The following is a 23,711-nucleotide window of genomic DNA, read 5'->3' as shown; positions in this document are numbered from 1 at the left end:
ACATCCCTGCCGGCCAAACCCTCCCCTAACCCGGACGACGCTGAGCCAATTGTCCGCCGCCCCATGGGTCTCCCGGTTGCGGCCTGCTGTGACAGAGCCTGGACTCAACCCAGAATCATTTACAATGCCTTAGACCACTGCGCCACTCAGGAGGCCCCCATTGACACATTTTGAGGTTACTGCAACAACAATATCTTCTTATGTAATCACAGAAAGCGTGCATGTTCAAGATAGCATGCAAAAGTTGCAGGTCTGTGGAGATCTTCACAATTGCTATAATAATCTGCACAGAATCTTTAACAGCATTGATCACTTTTTTTATTTAACTAGGCAAGTCAGTTAAGAACAAATTCTTATTTACAATGACGGCCTCCCGGGGAACAGTGGGTAAAGTTGTTCAGGGGCAGAATGATAGATTTTCACCTCATCAGCTCAGGGATTTGATCCAGCAACCTTTCGGCCCAATAAGTTTATCAGGGTAGTATTGGAGGTGAGTCCACTTACTCACATACAGTGGGGCAAAAAAGTATTTAGTCAGCCACCAATTGTGCAAGTTCTCCCACTTAAAAAGATGAGAGAGGCCTGTCATTTTCATCATAGGTACACTTCAACTATGACAGACAAAATTAGAAAAAAAAATCCAGAAAATCCAAAGTAACAAAGCCTACCATCAGTAACACACTACGCCGCCAGGGACTCAAATCCTGCAGTGCCAGACGTGTCCCCCTGCTTAAGCCAGCACATGTCCAGGCCCGTCTGAAGTTTGCTAGAGAGCATTTGGATGATCCAGAAGAAGATTGGGTGAATGTCATATGGTCAGATGAAACCAAAATATAACTTTTTGGTAAAAACTCAACTCGTCGTGTTTGGAGGACAAAGAATGCTGAGTTGCATCCAAAGAACACCATACCTACTGTGAAGCATGGGGGTGTTTTTCTGCAAAGGGGCCATGATGACTGATCTGTGTAAAGGAAAGAATGAATGGGGCAATATTCCGTGAGATTTTAAGTGAAAACCTCCTTCCATCAGCAAGGGCATTGAAGATGAAACGTGGCTGGGTCTTTCAGCATGACAATGATCCCAAACACACCACCCGGGCAACGAAGGAGTGGCTTCGTAAGAAGCATTTCAAGATCCTGGAGTGGCCTAGCCAGTCTCCAGATCTCAACCCCATAGAACATCTTTGGAGGGAGTTGAAAGTCTCTGTTGCCCAGCAACAGCCCCAAAACATCACTTCTCTAGAGGAGATCTGCATGGAGGAATGGTCCAAAATATCAGCAACAGTGTGTGAACCTTGTGAAGACTTACAGAAAACGTTTGACCTCTGTCATTGCCAACAAAGGGTATATAACAAAGTATTGAGATCAACTTTTGTTTTTGACCAAATACTTATTTTCCACCATAATTTGCAAATAAATTCATAAAAAATCCTACAATGTGAATTTCTGGATTTTTTTCTCATTTTGTCTGTCATAGTTGAAGTGTACCTATGATGAAAATTTACAGGCCTCTCTCATCTTTTTAAGTGGAAGAACTTGCACAATTGGTGGCTGACTAAATTATTTTTTGCCCCACTGCAGGCAGGAGCTGCTTTCAGGAACTACACTGGGTGCCTGTTGAGGCTAGGGTGTCCCAGATCAGACTAGGTTTGGTTTACAGGAGTATTTATGGTCCTGTGCCCAGATATCTAAGTGATTACTTTCCTCGTGTTATGGATGCACACAATCACAGCACCAGATCAGGTGTTGCTGATGTGTGTGCTTATACAGGGTTAGGAGTAATGCTGGGAAAGGTACTTTCCTGTATACTGGAGCCTCATAATGGAATGAGTTGCCTCTGCCAATAAAAACAACGTCCTCTCTGGACAGCTTTAAAAGAAAGTAAAAATATGTTTGATGTCTTCTGTGCCCATATGAATAACCCCTATGATGTAACTGGAATTATTAGATAGATGTTCTTCTTCTGTGTTTTTGTTTTATTATTTCACTGCCGTACTGTGCTCCATCTTGTCTCAAGAGGACCACAATGGAAATTAGTCCCAGACTTTTTTATGTGTTATCCTCAATGATTTTATTCATGTGCATGTACATGGCTTTTAAGTTTTGTGTGCTTGTTTTTTAAAATGGTCAAATTAATAAACTAAACTAAACAATGCTCTAACCACTAGGCTACCTGCCACCCCACTTGTACTATGTACTTTTATTGTAATTTCAACTGCAATCGACGTAATTTGTCTATGCTATTTGATCAGTGATAACACAGTAAGCCCTTTCCACTCACAGCCCGTTATCCAGTATCCCGGTTGAAAATGGCAGATTTTGTTATTGATAATGAATTGGAATGCAGTTAACATGCTATCAAAGCTCAGGTTCTCCGTTTCACAGCGCTGTATAGGTTTTTTTTTGTAACAGTATTTTTATTGGAATTTCACAATTTTCACCCATATTAAGAGATACAACAACAGAGACAAAGCACACAGAACAAAAACAAGAAAAACAGCACCCACTTACACATATCTACGTGCATATATATACACATACATACATACATACACACACATACATATACCCATGCATATACACACACATACGCATACACACACAAACACATATACACACCCATACATACGTACACCATTTTCCTCTTCCCGCTCGGTGCTTCTCTCACCCCATCACCATCATTGCGTCTCTCAATACATACATTTTAAACAAACTTACAAACAGAAATTAAACAAAAAAGCTCAGTTTAAACCAAGAGGTTAGGTTCCACACATGGAACGTACAGTGTAGTTCTGAAATACATAGATCCCCGCCATTCTAAGAGAATCCTTGCAGCATAATAGCTGATACCTCAGGTTCTAGGTCATTTAGATAAGTTTCCCATACTTTGTAGAACTGGTCTGTTTTAGAATGCAATGTACATGTCAGATATTCCAGAGGCACCCATTCAAATAGTATCTTATGCCAATCTTTAATAGAAGGAACCTTATCACTAATCCACTGTAAAAGGATGTTTTTCCTCGCTGCGAAGGTAAGGATGTTGTAAAGCCTCCTTTTACAGACAGAAGTAACATGCCTACTAGGGAGACCTAACAGTAAAGAAACTGGTTCCAATTCTAGACCAACCCCTAGGATCTTTTCAATTTCTTGCAGAACACCAGACCAGTATCTTTGTATTTTGGTACATGACCATAAACAATGTGTTAGGGTGCCTGTATCAGTTTTGCATTTAAGACACTGAGGGGAAGAGGGGCTAAAAGCATGTCTGCGATTTGGGGATATATGCAATCTGTGTATTATTCTTAATTGGATTGCTCTAGTACGGTTACATATAGATATTGTTTTTGCATATCTCCAAGTGTCCTCCCACATCTCTTCATCAATAGTAACAGACAATTCTTTCTCCCTCACTTGTTTCACCCTCTGTGTGTTGACAGCAGAAAAGGACCTTAAAGTATCATAAAACAGACTTACAGACATTTTCCTTTGTGGGAAAAAAAGCATTCTTTCAATGACAGACACATCAGGGTTACCAATTAAGGTGGTGCTCTTCAGAATATAATGTCTTACTTGTAGGAAGCGGAAAAAGTCCTGCTTTGGGAGTCGATATTTCTCGACCATCTGCTCAAATGACAACAAAATCTTATCAGCAAATAAGTAATTTAGCCTGCGTATGCCCTTATTAAGCCATAAATTAAAGCCAGCATCCAGCAATCCTGGACTGAAATCTGGGTTGTTAAGAATTGGGGTAAGAGCAGAGGTTAGTTTGGACCTTCCCAGGAAGCGTTGAACTGACCTCCATACTTTGAGTGTGTTAAGTGTAACGGGATCATTGCAGTGATCTTCTACAGACTTGAAACTTCTGAAAAATAAAAGATCCTGTAAGGGGTATTTTGAAAGAGAAGTCTCAATGTCTAACCAAATAGAGGAGTCATCATTTGTGATCCAGTCAGAAATATAACAGAGGTGGGCACACCATTGATAGAACCTGATATTGGGCAGGTCCAAGCCGCCCATAGAACTTGGCAGCTGCAATATTGCCATCTTAAATCTTGGCTTGCGTTTACTCCATATAAAGGAACTTAGCCATCCATTTACATCCTTTATTACCTTATTGGAGAGTAATACTGGGATCATTTGGATTGGGTAAAGTAGTCTAGGTAAAACGTTCATTTTCAAGAGGGATATTCTACCCAACCAAGAAATCGGGAGAGAGTTCCAGCGCTCCAGATCCTGTCTTATTGTATCAAACAAGGGAACAAAATTGGCTTTGTACATTAGCTGGAATTTAGGAGTTACAAATATACCCAGATACATGAAACCTGAGGAGACCATTTAAAAGGGAAGGGGGAGACGTATTAGGTACAGAGTGTAGGCTACCAAGTGGCATAGCCTCTGACTTAGTAAGGTTAATCTTGTAGCCTGAGAATTCGCTGAATAATTCAATAATATTAATAAGAGATGTAATTGAAGTCTCGGGACTAGAGATGAATATCAGGACATCATCAGCATACAAGCTTATTTTATGGTGAACATCACCAATGAGCAGCCCCTGTATAGCAGGCGTTACCCTGATGGCCTCGGCCAGTGGTTCCATAATGAGTGCAAAGAGGAGGGGGGATAAAGGACAGCCCTGTCTGGTACCTCTGTGTATAGAGAAGCTATTTGACCGTAGCCCATTAGTAAGGACAGCAGCCTGAGGATCATCATATAAAACTTTCACCCATTTTATAAAGATGTCCCCCAGACCAAATTTATTTAGAGCAAATAATAGGTAAGACCACTCCACACGATCAAATGCTTTCTCAGCATCTAGGGAGAGCACAAGACCATCCACAGCACTTTGTTGGTAGGCTTGAATTTCATTATGAAGCCGCCTCACGTTGTTGCATGACTTACGGCCCCTAATGAAGCCAGTTTGGTCTCCTTTCACAATTAGTGGCAGTGAGTCCTCTAATCTTGTGGCTAGAATTTTAGAAAGCAATTTTCTATCCACATTCAGAAGGGAAATTGGTCTGTACGAGGAACAAGACTCTGGACATTTGAAGTGAAATGTTGGCTTCTCTCAGCGTTTGAGGGAGTTGGTCATTTGAAAATGAGTGGTTAGACATATCACGCAATGGCTCAAGGATCAGGCCATGGAACTCTTTATAGAACTCACTACAAAACCCGTCTGGTCCTGGGGCCTTACCATTTTGCAGATTCTTAATTGCGAACATTATCTCTTCCTTGGTAATAGGGGCATTAAGGAGGGACCTCTGCTCTTCGGAGATAGTAGGGAGCTCAATCTTACAAAAGAAGTTCTCCATTAATTTGGGTGCATCCTTTGGCAGTTCTGAGGCATAAAGGTTTGTATAAAATTTCTTAAATGAGTCACTTATCAATTTATTTTCATATAAATGATTACCATCAGAATCAGTAATAGTAGCAATTGACTGAGAGTCAGCCCTCTTTTTAGCTAGGTATGCCAAGTACTTTCCTGGCTTATCGCCATGTTCATATAGCTTTTGCCTGACAAATCTAATTTTCTTTTCAGCGTCCTGTGTTAGGAGAGAGATCTAATGACTGATATTTCCTTTAATAGGGCAGGAGTGGGCGTTTTAATGTAGTCCTTCTCTTTAGTTCCTAATTCACCCTCTAACATTTTTTGCTTTTCCCGCTTTTTTCGTCTCTTAGTAGCTGTGTATGACATAATCAGACCCCTGGCATACGCTTTACAGGTCTCCCAAAGGAGCGAGGGGTTATCTGTTGATTGAGAGTTAATAGAGAAAAATGCTTTAATCTCTGTTATAAAATATGATGTGAATGTATGGTCTTTAAGAAATGTTGTGTTCAACCTCCAATGTCTTGACCGATTGAATGCCCCGTTGAGTTTTATGTCCAGGATCACCTCAGCATGATCAGATATGACTATGCTTCCTATCCTAGCGGATAAAACAGACTGCAAAGACGTCTTGGGCATAAAAAAATAATCTATTCTAGTCTGACATCATGAGGTGCAGAGAAAAAAGTGAACTCTCTGTTGGAGGGATGGAAAGCTCTCCAGACATCCGCATACCCCAGATCATCACAAATAACTTTAAGTGACTTAGCTTGAGGAGAGAGTGAAGCTATACCACTGGGAAACTTATCAATAAGGGGGTTCAACAAGCAGTTAAAATCTCCTCCAACCACTGCAGTGTCTGAGTTTAATTCTGAAAAGTCTAGAAATGCCTTAGTGAGGAAATCAGGGGGGTGAGCAGGGGGGAAGTAAATATTCATTATGGAAATGTTCTGCCCTTGTAAAGTACCATTAATCATAACAAAGCGACCAAATTTATCTTTCACACAATTCAAGACCTTAAGTGGTAAGTTCTTTTTCACCAGAATTGCTACACCTCTACTTCTGGATGTAAATGATGAGAAAAACACTTGACCAAACCCTCCTTGTTGTAATTTCAGGTGCCCCTTATCATCCAAATGAGTTTCTTGCAACAGGGCAATATGAATATATATATATTTTTTTTAAAGACAGTACTTTCTTCCTTTTAATGGGGTTATGGCTCCCTCTAATGTTCCACGTACATACACGCAGTCTGTTATCTGCCATTGTATCTTGACCATTCAATATCCAGACTGGATCCTACTGTAAAAGTGGGGTGGTACCTTTTTCCATGTGTTGAACTCTCCTCTATCTCACTGAGCATAAACAAAAAATATGAACCCTGAACTCGAACTATACTAAACCCAAAAATGAAACATGTAAAAATCCAAAAGGGGGTTTTCCCATTAGCTAACATGCAGGGGATTTCAACTCTCCAATGTAGACTCTTAAGTCCGCATTGCCGCTCAATAGCCTCATCCTTTATATATATGGAAAAGAAAATCAATAGAAGAAGATTGATGCTCTTCCACCTAAAACCAAGCCTGGGCACCAATATGGATTCACACATATCTCAGCCTGAGCTATAAGCGGCTATTACTTTAGCAAGAAAAATAATAAAGATACGAATATTACTGAGCCGGAGTACGTGAGGACTCACACCACTGTTTCATGATCAGATTCAACCAAAAATAAACAAAGTTATTCAATGCTGTGGAGGTGCAGCTTAAAGTTATTTACCCGAGAGAGTCAATAAACGCAGCAGCCTCTTCAGGTGTGTAGAGCTTTTTAGGTGATCCGTTGACCATAATCTTCAATGTGGCCGGGTACAACAGTGCGTAGTCCATCTTCATTCTCCTGAGTCGAGCCTTCGCCTCATCAAACGCTTTGCGTCTTCGTACAACCGCTGTGGAATAATCATTGAAGAATGAGACCTTTGGACCTTTATGTTGACTACCATCAGAGCCGATGTTTCTAGCCGCATCCATGACGCACTGCTTGTCGGTGAAGTTGTGGAACTTTATAACCACCGGCTGTGGGCGCTGATTGGGACCGGGTATCGGTGCTTGAGAGCGATGCGCTCTGTCCAGCTTCACACGACCAGCCTTAGTGTCCATTTGTAGGTAGCCAGGGATCCATTCCTCAAAGAAATTTACTGAACGTGTCCCTTCAGAATTTTCTGGGAGTCCCACAACACGAATATTGCATCTGCGTCCTCGATTATCCAAGTCGTCAATGTGCTCCGCCATTTCGCGCACCTGTTTCTCAAGTGCTTTTATCTTAGCGTCCATAGATGTAGTTGAAGTTTCCACTGCAGCAATTCTTCCTTCCGCCTCAACAACACATTTCACAACGCTCTGTATTTCAGCTGAATGGCCTGCTATTGCTTCCAAGACCGTTCTTATCTTAGCATCGATCACTTTAGTAATGTTATCAGTCATCTTTTGGATCATCAGGTCCATTGTGCCTGGATCCGCAATGGTGTTAGCTTCGCTAACGTTAGCTAGCTCCTCATGCACATCCACAGGGGTGGTGGTTTTGGTCGACTTCTTAGTAGTTCTATTGGGCATGTTGTCGGAGATTTTTGCGAAATAGTCGTCAAGACTCAATATATGGTAACTTATTTAGCCAATTCTACCACTTTTTCAAGCTAGGAGATTAATGTAAGAATATAAATTTACGAATGCCACGAGAGCTCGCTGAAACACCATGTTCTTTCTACGGCGCCATTTTGTCCCCCGCTGTATAGGTTTTGACTGACAGACGTTTAAAAATTGAGCAGCGTGCACAAAAAGATGTTCGCTAATTTGGCTACTTTTTCACATTTGTGGATGTATGAGTGAGGGGAATGCTGTAAAGCAAGAGGAGTGGATGTGTTCTGAAAGATGAGGATTTTAATAAATACTTTAATAAAAACCACAAACCTGTGAGTCCAAATGTGCAGTTCACTTGAATGTACTCATGACTCCATTAATATGCGCACCAAAATGACAATATGTTTACCTTTTGAAAGCTTAACATTATAAAATCTTATTTTCTAACTTGTTGGCAATATAATAACCTGTCAAATGATGCCCACCTGACCCAGACTACAATTTACAAAGGAACGTTTTTGGAATGTATGATAGTGGGAATGCGGGACTGTGTTCAAAACAAAAAACAATACAAGTGTACTTGCTTCAGATCCTCAATGGTAAAGCTAGGAGAGCAAAAAAAAGTATATTTCTTTGTTATAAAAGTGCATTTAAATAACTTAGGAACTGTGCACGGTTTGGAGAGGTGTGTTACCACTTGTAGACCACAGTTAGACCTCCAACTCAAACTGTACATTTTTTATCTTTGCACCTACTCCAAAATGTAAATTAATATTCTTATTATGTTACTGAATGTATCCAGAGTATTTTTAGATTTCGTTATTGATTTAGCGTATATGCTTGGAGTCAGGAAGCAGGTGCAGAGGGGGGGTTTAATAAACATGAACAAGTTAGATAAAACAGGAGAAGCATACTGAACATGAACACCACCAATACTGCCTGATGACTGAGGCTACTGAGGGCTAAATAAAGGGAGAGTAATCAAGGTGATGATGCTGAGGACCAGGTGCACATAATGATGGTGCCCGGACCAGTAGTTAGTAGACCGGCCATTTTGAGCGCCTCAGATGGGGAGCGGGAGTACGTTTGACAGTACCCACCCATCCTGACTCGCGGCTCCAGCTGCAGGACGACGCCGGCCAGGAGTACGGCCCTGAGGGTGAGGAGATGGAAATCCCGAAAGATGTTGGGGTCCAAGATGTCGGTCACCGGGACACAACAGTGCTCCTCTGGACCGTGCCCCTCCCAGTCCACCAGGTACTGAAGCTGACCCCCAGGACGTTGGGAGTCCAATAGGGACCTAGGAGGGAAACATGAAAAGAAGGTGAGATCCAGTAGTTGGTGGGGAGTTGTAACAGATATGTTACTTTGTTGACCCTCCAGAGGACCTTGAAGGGCCCCACAAACTGGGGGCTCAGCTTCCAGCAAGACAGGCAGAGCAGGAGGTTCCTTGGTGGAGAGCCAGACACGATCACCAGGGAGGAACATGGGAGCCTCACTGCGGTGACAATCCACTTGTTCCTACTCATTAATCACCAGCTGGGTATTCTGTGTGCAAGGAGTTTTAAATATTTGTTTTATTTCTGATGGAGCATCATGTGGGCAGCATTCAAAATGTCCTCTGTGCCGGAACCACTCGTTCCCCTGCAAGGGCTTTGGTCAGGCTCGGGGTCCACGGGGCCAGGACCAGCTAATATCCCAGGACGCACTGGAAGGGAGTGTTTTTTAGTTTTGTTTTGAAGGTGATGTTTGGTCCGGGTGTCAGAACCAGAGCTACCTGGGAAGCCTTAGTCGGTTTGTCAGATTCCCATGCCTCTGCGGGTTCGATGGGTTCCCCTGCCTAAGCTGGCTCGACAGATTTCCATAGGCTTCCATGCCTCAGCTGGGTTTGACAGGCTCCCATGCCTCAGCAGGGTTCAATATGCTCCCATGCTTCAGCTAGGTGAACAGGTGCCTGAACCTGGGAGGTCTCATCAGGCTCTCACACCTCAGCCGGTTTGTCAGGTTTCTGTGCCTTAGCGGAGGCAACCGGTCTGCTCCTGATCCCTGGGAAGCCAAATGCACGGGGGGGGTATTGTCACGTGTGCTCTCTCTCCGGCGCTCTAGGCCCCCATGCTCCTGCACCTCAGCTGGATCGACAGGTTCCCGCACCTTAGCGTAGGTGATGGTCTACTCCTGATCATCATCTTGGTCGGCGTCCTGTGGCTCGAGCCGCATGTCGGGGAGGGGGTACTGTCACTTGTGCTCCCTCTCTGGCCTCTAGGTCACCAGACTGCTCGTTATGACGCACACCGGTCACCATCGTTACACGCATTATGACACTCACCAGGACTCCAACACCTACTTGATTACCTACCCTATATATATATATATATATATATATATATATATATATATATATATATATATATATATATATATATATATACACTGCTCAAAAAAATAAAGGGAACACTAAAATAACATCCTAGATCTGAATGAATGAAATATTCTTATTAAATACTTTTTTCTTTACATAGTTGAATGTGCCGACAACAAAATCACACAAAATGTATCAATGGAAATCAAATGTATCAACCCAATAGAGGTTTGGATTTGGAGTCACACTCAAAATTAAAGTGGAAAACCACACTACAGGCTGATCCAACTTTGATGTAATGTCCTTAAAACAAGTCAAAATGAGGCTCAGTAGTGTGTGTGGCCTCCAAGTGCCTGTATGACCTCCCTACAATGCCTGGGCATGCTCCTGATGAGGTGGCGGATGGTCTCCTGAGGGATCTCCTCCCAGACCTGGACTAAAGCATCCGCCAACTCCTGGACAGTCTGTGGTGCAACGTTGGTGGATGGAGCGAGACATGATGTCCTAGATGTGCTCAATTGGATTCAGGTCTGGGGAACGGGCGGACCAGTCCATAGCATCAATGTCTTCCTCTTGCAGGAACTGCTGACTCACTACAGCCACATGAGGTCTAGCATTGTCTGGCATTAGGAGGAACCCAGGGCCAACCACACCAGCATATGGTCTCACAAGGGGTCTGAGGATCTCATCTCGGTACCTAATGGCAGTCAGGCTACCTCTGGTGAGCACATGGATGGCCCACCGCCAAACCGGTCATGCTGGAGGATGTTGCAGGCAGCAGAACGTTCTCCATGGCATCTCCAGACTGTCACGTCTGTCACATGTGCTCAGTGTGAACCTGCTTTCATCTGTGAAGAGCACATGGTGCCAGTGGCCAATTTGCCAATCTTGGTGTTCTCTGGCAAATGCCAAACGTCCTGCACGGTGTTGGGCTGTAAGGTCCTGCACGGTGTTGGGCTCAGGTAGTGCAGCTCATCCAGGATGAGCTGCACTACCTGAGCAACTTGTGTGGGTTGTAGACTCCATCTCATGCTACCACTAGAGTGAAAGCACCGCCAGTATTCAAAAGTGACCAAAACATCAGCCAGGAAGCATAGGAACTGAGAAGTGGTCTGTGGTCCCCACCTGCAGAACCACTCCTTTATTGGGGGTGTCTTGCTAAATGCCTATAATTTCCACCTATTATCTATTCCATTTGCACAACAGCATGTGAAATGTATTGTCAATCAGTGTTGCTTCCTAAGTGGACAGTTTGATTTCACAGAAGTGTGATTGACTTGGAGTTACATTGTGTTGTTTAAGTGTTCCCTTTATTTTTTTGAGCAGTGTATATCTCACTCCCTTTGATTCCTTACCCAGGCGTCATTGTTTCTGTTTCATGTCTGTGCTTTGTTCATTTTTGTATTGTTTTCATTTATTTATTAATTTATTCCCTCCCTGAACTTGCTTCCCGATGTTACACGCAGTCTCCTCCATTCCTCTCAATCACCTGACCCATGCCCACACCTGTTCACCTTCACTATTGTCAGGCATCCTACATGTCCGGCTACACACAGATTCCAATAATCTTTCTATACATAGCCATAATGTGACATTTGAAATGTCTATTCCTTTGGAACTTTTGTGAGTAATGTTTATTTTTGTTAATCTATTTCACTGGCTTTGGCAATGTAAACATTATCAAGGCACAAGGTGAGACCCAAATGCAGACACAGGAGGCAGATGGTTGGAGTCTTACAATGTTTATTAAAAACCAGATCAGAGTCCAGGAGGAACAGAGTGACAGACAGGCTCATGGTCAAGGCAGGCAAAATGGTCAGGCAGGCACAAAGTCCAGAAATAGGCAAGGGTCAAAACCAGGAGGACTAGAAAAAGAAGAATGCAAACGGCAGGAGAACGGGGAAAACGCTGGTCGACATGGAAACATACAAGACGAACTGGCACAGAGAGACAGGTGTAAATACACTGGGGAAAACAAGTGACACCTGGAGCGGGTGGAGACAATAACGAGGACAGGTGAAACTGATCAGGGTGTGACAAACATGTTTTCCATGGCAATAAAACCCTTTGAATTGAATTGAGAAAGAGACAAAGTCAGAGACAGAGACATAGATATTCAGAACATTCTACCCCAAACCAGAGAAGTGAGATGAGTGGGGGTTCTGCCTGTATGACAGGGGAGCTGTTGGCCCCCATCCTACAGTATCAGCCCCCAGGCTTCTAAAAACAATCCCCTTCTGTGAATGTGGGTGTGTTTCACAAGCTTGGAAAAGGGACTACGGGTCCCTTTAAATGCACACCATGGAGCGCAGACAAAATAATCCCTGGTCATTCAACATAATAAAAGCTTTGTGTGTATGAAAGAGAGTGAGGGAGAGAGAGAGAAAGAGATTGTGCACATTGACTTTGTGCATCCAAATCTCTCACATTTTTCCGTGTCATTCTCTCTCGCTTCATCTCTCCATCTTTTTTTACCATTCTCTCTTGAATTGTATCTCTTTTTCCCTCTCTCAGGACACATTAAACAACAACTCATTTGGTAAGAAGTACAGCTGGCAGGAGAAGGTCTCAAGCTCATCCTCCCCCCTCAAAACAGGTGAGCTGCTTTACAGGAGACTGCTGGCTCATACCACCAGTTTAATCTTTTAGGGGGTTGCTGATTTTGCTGATTTAGTAGATATAATTAGGCAACACAGCAATGACTGCAGAATCAACTACTGCCACTAAAACTATATACGTATTTCCTATTATCCATTGTAACATTGTCCAAATTTTTTGGGGATGACTTTCAGTGGCTCATTAGTGTCAGTGACAGTGACAATGCCAGTGTAGCCTAGGCTAGCCATATTGAACAGTCTGCTGTGGCTAGCAGCCCAGGGCTACTACAGGTCATACATAGAATGGCCTCTCTGAACTATATTTAAAACTAGCAGAGTGTGTTGAGTTACAGACTAGCACCGCCGATTCAGATGTTAAAAAGATGAACGATGCTGCACAACTTTTTAGCCTCTATTAGCCTAGCTGTCACTAAATGTCTATGGAAAGAAAGGATAACAGAATGAAATAAAAAATGGTTTACTTTTTATTCTTGGAACACATAGGGCTCTCTAATATATAACCGTATCTGCTTTAGGTCCACTAGTCCCAATATGGTTTTGTGCTTTATATTGCAGTTTTCTTGATCAGATATCTCTTAAAAATATATTTCTCCATTCCAATGGCACTTCCTGGTAAAATAATATATATTGGCCAACTACATACACTCTGGGATGCATTTGTCTCCTTATAATGACAATATCTGTTGTGTTCATTGCTTCCCACCCCAAGTCATTAGTAATGGTTGTAATTATAAATTAGTTTATAAAAAGCTTTAAATACATTGCTCTCAAAGTGTGTATTAGTGTCCTCTGATAGCAGTGACAGCATGGTGAATAGCTAGTATCCCTGCAAGGCTCTAATGGTTTTTGACAGTGGATTATGACAATCACATTCTATTTGCTGCCCACTGAATATGATGAGTAATGGGGAATTAGCATGGATCCTAGTGTTACCTAACCAACTAGACATTTCAGAATTTGTGTGTGTTTGTCTGTGCATGTTGATCTGTATGTTGTGTGTGTTGTCTATGTGTACTGTATGTGAACTGCTGCATATGTTTCCATCTGGGTTTTTATCTATGTGCCCTTGTGTGTGTTTGTGTATTTTGTATGTTAATGTGCACATTTGTGTCTGTGTATGTATGTCTGCATGTTTGCTTGTCTCTGTCTGTATGTACCTGCATGTCTGTATGCCTGTATCTTTTTTGAATGTCTGTGTGTCTGCATATGCTTGGGTCTGTGTCTCTCCCCCAGGTGGGCTGACCTCTCCCCATGAGCACAGCTGTCTGAGAGACGAGGACAAGCTCCAGCAGGGAGGTGGGACAGAGACCAAGGACCGGGGCACATCCACTGACGCTCCCTGCAAACACAAACACACCTTTGGACACACCCACAGTTCCACAGCGGGGACACGCTCCAAACTGCAGGAGAAGCCCCCAGCAACCCCGCCTCCGCAAAACTACACACCCGCACCTCTGGGCCCCTTAGGGAATGGCGAGGGAGGTACACACAGAGAGAAGATTCGCTATCACACAGACGTATGCCTAGAACCCACCGAGGAGATCTATCTGACTCCCGTGCATCGTTCCGAGCAGGACCGCCCATTCCTGTCCCAGCAGCCAGAGCACGGACGCATGTCAATCAGCTCTGACACAGAGGGCCCGCCCCCTTACCAGCCTCTGCCCGAGCAGACCAACCTCTGCATGTGTGAGGAGGTCGAGGTGTATGTGCCCCCTCCCTCCTACGCCTCCTGTGTGGAGGCTCTCCTCACCCCTCTCTCTACTGTCCCCCCCACGGAACCCCCAGCCTTAACCCTGAACCTCAGCCTGAGGGAAGGAGGAGCAGGGGCGGTGGTGAGGGCAGGGGTGGAGTATGTAGATGCCGAGGATGAGACATTTGGGGGAGAGGGTGAGGCTGAGGATAAGAGGGTAAGGGATGTGGTAGGCAGGCGGTATTTGGGACGTGGCGGCTGTGGTGCCCCCCCAAGGAATTTAATGAGCTCAGAAGCAAGTGGTCTGTCTTACGACTCTGTGAAGTACACACTCGTCGTGGACGAGCACGCGCAGCTCGAACTGGTGAGTCTGCGGCAGTGTTACCAATGTTACAGCGACGACAGCGACTCTGCGACCGTCTACAACAACTGCATCTCGTCTCCGTATGAGTCGGCCGTAGTGGAGGAGTATGAAGAGGAAGAGGAAGAAGAGAAAGAGTACGAGAAGGAGAGAGTGAGAGTGGGAATGGTGAGGAGAGAAGCCACCGCCTGTCTGTCAGAGGACTACACCCCAGAGGCGAACCTGCACTTCTCTAAGAGGTTCCTCAACATCTTCATGAACGGACGGTCACGATCCTCCAGTAGGTACCACCACTGAACCACAAGGACACCATCTTGTGTTCAGACACTGCAGTTTCTTACGTTAGGCTTAAAGGGCAACTCCATCATTTTTCAACCTCATTTTCATTATCTCCAGCACAACACCAGTGTCAACATTTGTGAAAATGGCACATTTCTACGTTTTGTAGAAACAAATATAAAGTTCAAAAGTTCTACCCGATGACGCCATCAAAAGTTACAACATTTTAATCCTTAAGAGTCTATTGACTCACTCGTGTGTCAATCTAAGTAACATAATTAAACAAATCTCCATTAAAATCCTTCAGAGGTATCTTTTTTCACAGCCTATGACGTTGTCACATCATAGTCAACATAGCTACTAGAACTAACATGTTAGTAAACCTGCTACAATCATACAGTGTACAATCAGCAGCAAGCAGTTTAGCAGTTACACCGGTGGGTCCCGGTGGCAAAAAATGTATAAAACCAAAAGCTTACCTTGTAAGAGTTCCAGTGTTGGATAGCCATAGCCAGCTATCTAATATAGCATCCTTCTCTGTTAGACCAGGGTGTTTGAGTAGGCTTAACTAGCTAGCTGCGTTAGACTCTAGCTAAGTAAGTGAAAGTGAAAAACATTATATCACGAAATATAGCTAGCTCTCTCTCTCTCTACTCCCTTCATTCTGGAATACATTCATTTGTTCAAAACTGTTCAACTATTGTCTTTCTCTCTCTTTGAGTCAACTACTCAACACATTTTATAGACTGCAGTGCTAGCTAGCTGTAGCTTATGCTTTCAGTACTAGATTAATTCTCTGATTATTCGATTGGGTGGACAACATGTCAGTGCATGCTGCAAGAACTAGATTGGAGGTTGTCCTCCGGAAGTTGTCATATTTACGGCGTAAGTCTATGGAAGGGGGTGAGAACCAAGAGCCTCTAGGTTATGTATTGAAGTCAATGTATCCAGAGGAGGACAGAAGCTAGCTGTCCTCCAGCTACACTGTGGTGCTACCCTACAGAGTGCTACTGAGGCTACTGTAGACCTTCATTGCAAAACAGTGTGTATTAATAAATTATTTGGTGACGTGAATATATTTCGTATAGTTTTATCTGAAAAGGATAACTTTTTTCATGCATAAAAATGTGTCTGAAATTCACTGATGAGGAATCCCCTTCCTCCTCAGAGGAGTTTTAGTGGCAGGAGCCTTTTGCATCTGCGGTGGAAGGTGGCAGAACTTCTCAAGAAATCTTCTGTAGCTTCCGAACGGTCGTAGTGTCCGTTTTGCTCTACAACATCCACAAGTGTCACGGAACCTGTCTGAATGTAACCCATATAAATGAATGGAAGTATGGCGGTAGTTTTGTGCAAACAAAAATAAGGGGTTAAATATGTGTCCAAAAAACACATATTTCCTGAGCTTTCTTATATCTCCTAGATAAAGGACAGACACTTCAAAATATTTTTTGCCATTTATGAATGTGTTATTCAAGGTGTTTCTATGTGCTATAGTAGTAAAGGCCAAATTCAATATTTTATAAAATAATTTTGTACATATTTTTATACCTAAAGGAAGCCCAAAATTCAAAAGCTAAATGATTCCACGTTAAAACAATTCCATGTTAGCTTAGTAGACCCCTGGTGCTGGAGATGATTTTTACTCAGGACACTGTCATTCCTTATCATATAATATGAATGTATTCAATGAAACGGCTCCCTTGAACTTGGATACATATTTTAGCTTCTGCTCAAAAGATGCAGAGTACAGTATATCTTGTTTGCTTGGTTGCCTCAATAATCACATTTGCCAACACTAATTCTACGCGAGTAAAGCGCCCCCCAAAAAAAAAAAAATAAGTGGCACAATTTCATAATGGTGTTATCTTTTAGTGTAGGCAAGTCAGTTAACTTCTTGCGTCGAGCCATCCCGGATCCGGGATCGTGAATACAGCCTCAAGCTCATTACCATAACGCAACGTTAACTATTCATGAAAATCGCAAATGAAATGAAATTAATATGCTAGCTCTCAAGCTTAGCCTTTTGTTAACAACACTGTCATCTCAGATTTTCAAAATATGCTTCTCAACCATAGCAAAACAAGCATTTGTGTAACAGCTAGCGCAGCTAGCGTAGCATTTAGCATTAGCATCAGCAGGCAACATTTTCACAAAAACCAGAAAATCATTCAAATAAAATCATTACCTTTGAATAACTTCAGATGTTTTCAATGAGGAGACTCAGTTAGATAGCAAATGCTCAGTTTTTCCTGAAAGATTATTTGTTTAGGAGAAATTGCTCCGTTTGGTGCGTCACGTTTGGCTACCAAAAAAAAACAAAAATTCAGTCTTCAAAACGCATAATCTTTTCGTGACAAAATATTGCGCTTAAAACGGGCACGTTTTTTTATCCATAAATTAAAAGAGCGCCCCCTATATCCAAGAAGTTAAGAACAAATTCATGTTGACAATGACAGCCTTCTGGGGAACAGTGGGTTAACTGACTTGGGCAGGATGACAGATTTTTACCTTGTCAGCTCAGGGATTTGTTCCAGCAACCTTTTGGTTACTGGCCCAATGCTCTAACCACTGGGCTACCTGCCACCCTGACACAAATATTAACATAATAAACCATCATATTGAAGTAAACTTGGAGTCACGCAATGATAGACTATGCTACTTACTACCACTATAGCGTTAAAAGGCTAATAAAATAACCATCATGATATTCATCATCTTAAGTGATGACCTTCATGCACAATGCTGGTGACATGATGATCAATGCTTGGCTGGCAATTATCAACTACAAATTATATTGATCTCATCATTTAACCCACCCTGTCCACTTTATTAGCAAACTGTTATTTAGACCAAGCGGCAAGACCAGATGAGCAAGTTAACGATTTATCGCAACAGTTGAAAAATGCCATGTAAACACAACACTTCTGCTTTTTATTCAGTACATGGAAATATCTTCTCATGGGCAGGTGGGACGGTAGTGTCCCACCTGTCAACATCCGGTGAAATTGCAGAGCGCGAAATTCAAAGTATTATAAATACTTAACTTTCATAAAATCACAAGTGTAATACATCAAAATAAAGCTTAACATCTTGTTAATCCAGCCGCTGTGTCAGATTTAAAAAAGGCTTTATGGCGAACCATTCAATTATCTGAGGACAGCGCCCTGCATACAAACACATGAAAAACATATTTCAACCAGGCAGGTGCGACACGAAAGTCAGAAATAGCGATATAAAAAATGCTTAACCTTTGATCTTCTTCTGTTGGCACTCCAAAAGGTCCCAGTTACATCACAAATTTACCTTTTTTTCAATAATGTCCTTCTTTATAACCACAGAAACTCAGTTTAGTTGGTGCACTTCAGTAAATAATCCACCCAGTTTCCCTCCATCAAAATGCATACAAAATTAATCCCAAACGTTACTAATAAACTTTTCAAACAATGTTTATAATCAAACCTTAGGTACCCTAATATATAAATAAATGATACAATTTAAGAATCATTATTATAGAATCATTATTGTCTTTACCGGAGAAAAATACCAGAGAACGCACTCTCTTCCACAAGCTACGAAACACTACAGCCAAAATGGGAGCCACCTAGAAAAACTACAATTTCTGGCTCATTTTTAAAAAAAAACAGCCTAAAACTCTTTCAAAAAATTGTTCACATCTAGTGGAAGCCCTAGGAACTGCAATCTGGGAGGACTTGGCCTTATAAAAATTAAAAAATAGTGGTAGGCTGAATAATTTTTTTTATTTTTTTGGGGGGGGTGGTTTGTCCTTGGGGTTTCGCCTGCCATATCAGTTCTGTTATATTCACAGACATATTTTTAACAGTTTCAGAAACTTTGGAGTGTTTTCTATCCAAATCTACCAATTACAGCAGGGTAGCCTAGTGGTTAGAGCGGTGGACTAGTAACTGGAAGGTTGCAAGTTCAAACCCCTGAGCTGACAAAGTACAAATCTGTCATTCTGCCCCTGAACAGGCAGTTAGCCCACTGTTCCTAGGCTGTCATTGAAAATAAGACTTTGTTCTTCACTGACTTGCCTAAATAAAGGTAAAACCAACATGCATATCCTAGCTTCTGGGCCTGAGTAACAGGCAGTTTACTTTGGGCACGCTTTTCATCCAGAAGTCAAAATACTGCCCCCTACCCAAGAGAGGATAAAGCCCCAAAACGCTTTTTATGTGCACTATGTCATACATCATTTTATCCTCAACAATTCAGTCTGATAGAGACCCACCTCAGGTGGGAAATCTGTCGCCAATTAGATGGAAGCCTAGCTCATGTCATATATTCAGGGAAGCTGATGAATGACAACAATATTGCAAGTCACACCAATGTAAAATTCCCCTTAAAGTCAGCTGAGCTGCAGCTCTGGTTCTGCTAAATTAGTGAAATTGTGGACAATTAAATGTATTCTGCATCAGAACCACCATGAGATCACCATTAATTGAATTTCAGTATATTCAAAAATTTGATGCACCCAAATCCTATTTACAGTATATTTGAATTTAAACTTTTTTTTAGGCAGGGTGGAGTCCCATTGAGACCAAGGTCTCTTTTCACCTGTTATGGCTGCTGTCCCCGTACAGGGACCAACATCAGGGGAAATTTCAGAGTGACAACTAAAAATACAATTTCGTAACATTAAACATTCTTGAAAATGCAAGTGTCTTACACCCTTCAAAAGATTAGAATCTTGGTAATCAAACTACGTTTTCCAATTTAAAATAGCTATTACAGAGAACAAATCCCATGCTTTTGTTTGAGAAGAGCAATCAAGAACAGAAACATTTTCCGCCATGACAGTTTTTAGACTTTCACATCTGAAGGTAAAATTATGACTTACATTCTGATATCTTGCTCTTATTTCTCTTCCTGAGTATCCCATTGATCAAATGAAGTGCCGTTTTCTTTGATAAAATCCATTTTTATAGCCTAAATCTAAACATTTTGTAAACTATTTGTGCCGGGAATTCCATCTCTATCATTTTTTTACGGAGCATTCGGCATGATTCGCCCATGTAAACAATTGTTTATATAGTCATGGTGGGTTTCAGTGCATTCCTCTGGATGTTCGCAACACAGTCAAACATCATTGTTTTTTTTGTGGGGAGAATTGACCGAAGTGAGCTGATTTGAAGACAACGATAAATGACTACCTGACGCACCAATAATTTTAGCGAAGCTTCATTGATTGACTATATTTCTGCCCAATGACCACTGATTTTCTTGAAATCTAGCTGGGTAGATAGCCAATGAGCTGAGGTAAACGCCAGTATGTAATGGTTTGGGGTTGGACCACAAGTCCTTGGTTGTAATCGTACGCGCAGGGAACTCCCTTTTCGCCTTGATGATCAGAACAGTTTCTGTAAGGCTTTGTAAGCGCAGCTGTATTTCGGAAAGTTGTAGTTTCAACGATTCCATTGAAGATATCCTGGCGAATTACATCATGTAAAGCGAAGTCAAACTCTAAAGTAAAAGTGAAAGTGAGACAGATTTTTTGTTTGAGGAATCTTGGAGCGTTATGATTCAAACTAACAGAGGAGCTGTTTCTGCAAGGACAGGACGTACTTCTGGACGGGTAAGTGCTAATGCCGTTTTATGAAATATAATAATATATATATATATTATATATAAAAAAAAAATATTAAAAAAAAAAATTGTAATGAAATGTGTAGTTTGTTTGTGTGTGTGTGTTTTGGTTTGTGTGTGAGTGTGTGTATATATACATATATATATATATAAACAATGGCCGGAGTTGAATGGAACACCTTAGTGACTGTGCCCTCTGCTCTATACAATCAATACATATCTGTTTATTTTATGTGATGATAAAAGGCTTATACAATACCAATATTTTTTTAATGATTCCTTTCACAGTGATAGCAACTCCGACTGGGAGGCCCCGGTGCCAAGCTGCTCGCTCTACCTGTGCCCCCAGTGGTGTTCATATGCCACAGTTAATTACTGCAGGCATGACTGTGCCTCAGGGCCAAAAGGGCACAGCATGGAGGCGTCGTTGTGTTCTGTGTCGCATGAAATGCACCACTTGTTCAGTTTGCCTCTGCGTTACATCAGAAAGAGACTGCTATGGGACAGGGCACAGGCAGCAAAATATTGTGACGAGGATTTCCAAGGGGTGTACTATTTTTTTAAATATATTTATTTTCTAATATTTTTTTAACATTTTTTGTGTGTGTGTGTGTTAGAATTGCTTTTTGATGTGTTTTATATAGTTATTTGCACTGCTGTATATAGTTATAGGTCATTTCACCAATTCGGCCACTTGGGTACATTTGGGCAACTTGTGTGGGACACCTGGGTGACTTCATGCTAAATGTCATGTAGCTCACCCATTCCTGACGTTATCAGTCTGAAACTTTGCACACCTATAGTTGCCCTCTTGTGTTATCCATCAAAATTATCTCCAGCATCCTATCTGACTGTGTGGCTATTCTAGTACATGTGAAAGATGATACTACAACAATAAAAAACAGAAAACGCATGCTCTTTCTTTCTCTTTTCTTCCACCAGATCTACTGTGTTATATTCTCCTACATTCAATTAACATTTCCACAAACTGCAGAATGTTTCCATTCAAATGATACCAAGAATATGCATATCCTTGCCTCTGGGGCTGAGCTACAGGCAGTTAGATTTGGGTATGTCTTCAGGCGGAAATTGAGAATAAATGGATGCAGCCATAACATGTTTAAAAGGGAACTCTGAATGACGAACACATAGGCAATCTAGGCAGCATAGGAAATATACAGAGAAAATGCTGAACAAAATCATAAGAAACAACCACATTCCTCAGTGAAGAGGTCCTCAACCAACAATCTGAATTGCCCGAAAGACACCAATGCATCCAATTATTATTGGATTCTGAAGATTGTTCCATAAATTAGGTGCAAAGAAACTAAAAGCTGTTTTACTTAAATTTGGTTTAAGAAGGAATTTCAGAAGGAATTTCAAGACTGGGACCAGGTATGGTATCTCACATTTCTATAGGTTAGTAATGAGTTAGGTAATGCTGGAGTTTTTGCAAAACAGAATGCAATGTTTCAACCTATATGCGTCGTCAGAGGCCCAGCATACTTGTTGATAGAGAAAACCTGTCACCCCTGATAAAAAGAAGTGTGCTCTGGTAAACCGCATCTAACAGCATAAATAAAGTGCCAACTGCTTTCATGAAGATGATGTCACCATAGTATAGGACAGCTTCTTAGTTAACTCATATGTTTTTTTAAAAGACAACTTAATGCCCAAGCAGGGACACAATCAATGTGGGCACAATCCATGGTACAGATGTTTAAATATTTAGTCATTGTTGTGCGCTCTAGAAAACGACATGTACTTTGTTTTTCCCGCATTCAATAATTACACAGTGGGGGCAATAGAATACACAACAGTATCATCCGCATACAGGAGCAGATTACAATTTTTCCACAGACAACCCTATATTGTTAATGTTTTCACACCCCTTGACCTTAACACATTTTGTTGTATTACAGCCTGAATTTAAAATTGATTAAATTAAGATGTGTCACCGATCTACAGAGAATACCTCATAATGTCAGTGTGGAATTTTCTTTGTAGAATTTTCTTTTAAATTAAAACATTTTTTTAAAGCTGACGTCTTAAGTTAATAAGTATTCAACCCCTTTGTTATGGCAAGCCAAACTAAGTTCAGGAGTAATAATGTGACCCGATTCAGGGAACTAGGGGTATGTTGCAAGTTTTTTGGCAGAAATACCTTCTCGAACATGTGAACTTTCATGTGCCTTAATAACAAACTGTTATGCCAACTGCAAATACAAATAAAGTTGTTAAATTACAAGCCTAGTTGGTTTAGCCAAAGAAAAAGTCAGAAACCTTCCCGATAGCCATGATTGGCTGAGATAATGAGTGGGCTGGACATGCCGAGAGATACGTTTCAGATTGATCTGCGGTGTAGCATCTTGTGTCTATAAAATGAGCTGCTCGTTATACGTAGAAAGTCCTTTCTACTGCAGTTTTTCAGAAGATATAACGTTAGCCATGGAGAATTGCAAATATGTTGTTATACTGCTCTCAATAACATTGCTGTCCTGAATTTATCAGGCGCTATCAGCAAAGGTCAGTGGGAAGAGGTTGTGAAGGTCTACTTTCTGGAGGACGATCGTGCCATGTTGGCTCTCTCTGGCTCCGAAAATGAATCACACGATGAGGAAATCCCTGATTTAGGTAAAAACACTTTCATTGAAGAAGGCATTGTAGAGTCTTCCGATGACAGTGATGTGGAAGAAATGTCAGTCAACAGGGTTGTCACGGAAGAAGTTGTCCGAGTTTTGAAATCATTGGGAACACAACGGGCCAAACAAGCTGTGCAAACTAAACGGAAATGACACAGGGCGTTTTATTTAATAAAAGGGGTTATAGTCTGCCATGAAGCTTT

The 23,711-nt window shown here is 41.7% G+C and overlaps 1 protein-coding gene across 1 annotated transcript in view; it reads left to right on the top strand.

Annotated features, from left to right (window-relative positions):
- Positions 1 to 23,711, top strand: part of LOC112264159 (C-Jun-amino-terminal kinase-interacting protein 1) — a 144,495-nt gene that overhangs the window by 80,187 nt on the left and 40,597 nt on the right. The window contains exons 4-5 of the mRNA XM_042330731.1: positions 12,829 to 12,910; positions 14,166 to 15,263. Of these exons, the coding sequence (XP_042186665.1) occupies positions 12,829 to 12,910; positions 14,166 to 15,263 (1,180 nt within the window). The remainder of the gene's footprint in view (positions 1 to 12,828; positions 12,911 to 14,165; positions 15,264 to 23,711) is intronic.

This window comes from Oncorhynchus tshawytscha, linkage group LG12 (assembly GCF_018296145.1).
Source record: "Oncorhynchus tshawytscha isolate Ot180627B linkage group LG12, Otsh_v2.0, whole genome shotgun sequence".
In the NCBI taxonomy this organism is placed as follows: domain Eukaryota; kingdom Metazoa; phylum Chordata; class Actinopteri; order Salmoniformes; family Salmonidae; genus Oncorhynchus; species Oncorhynchus tshawytscha.
This window is presented reverse-complemented; position numbering and strand designations above follow the sequence as displayed.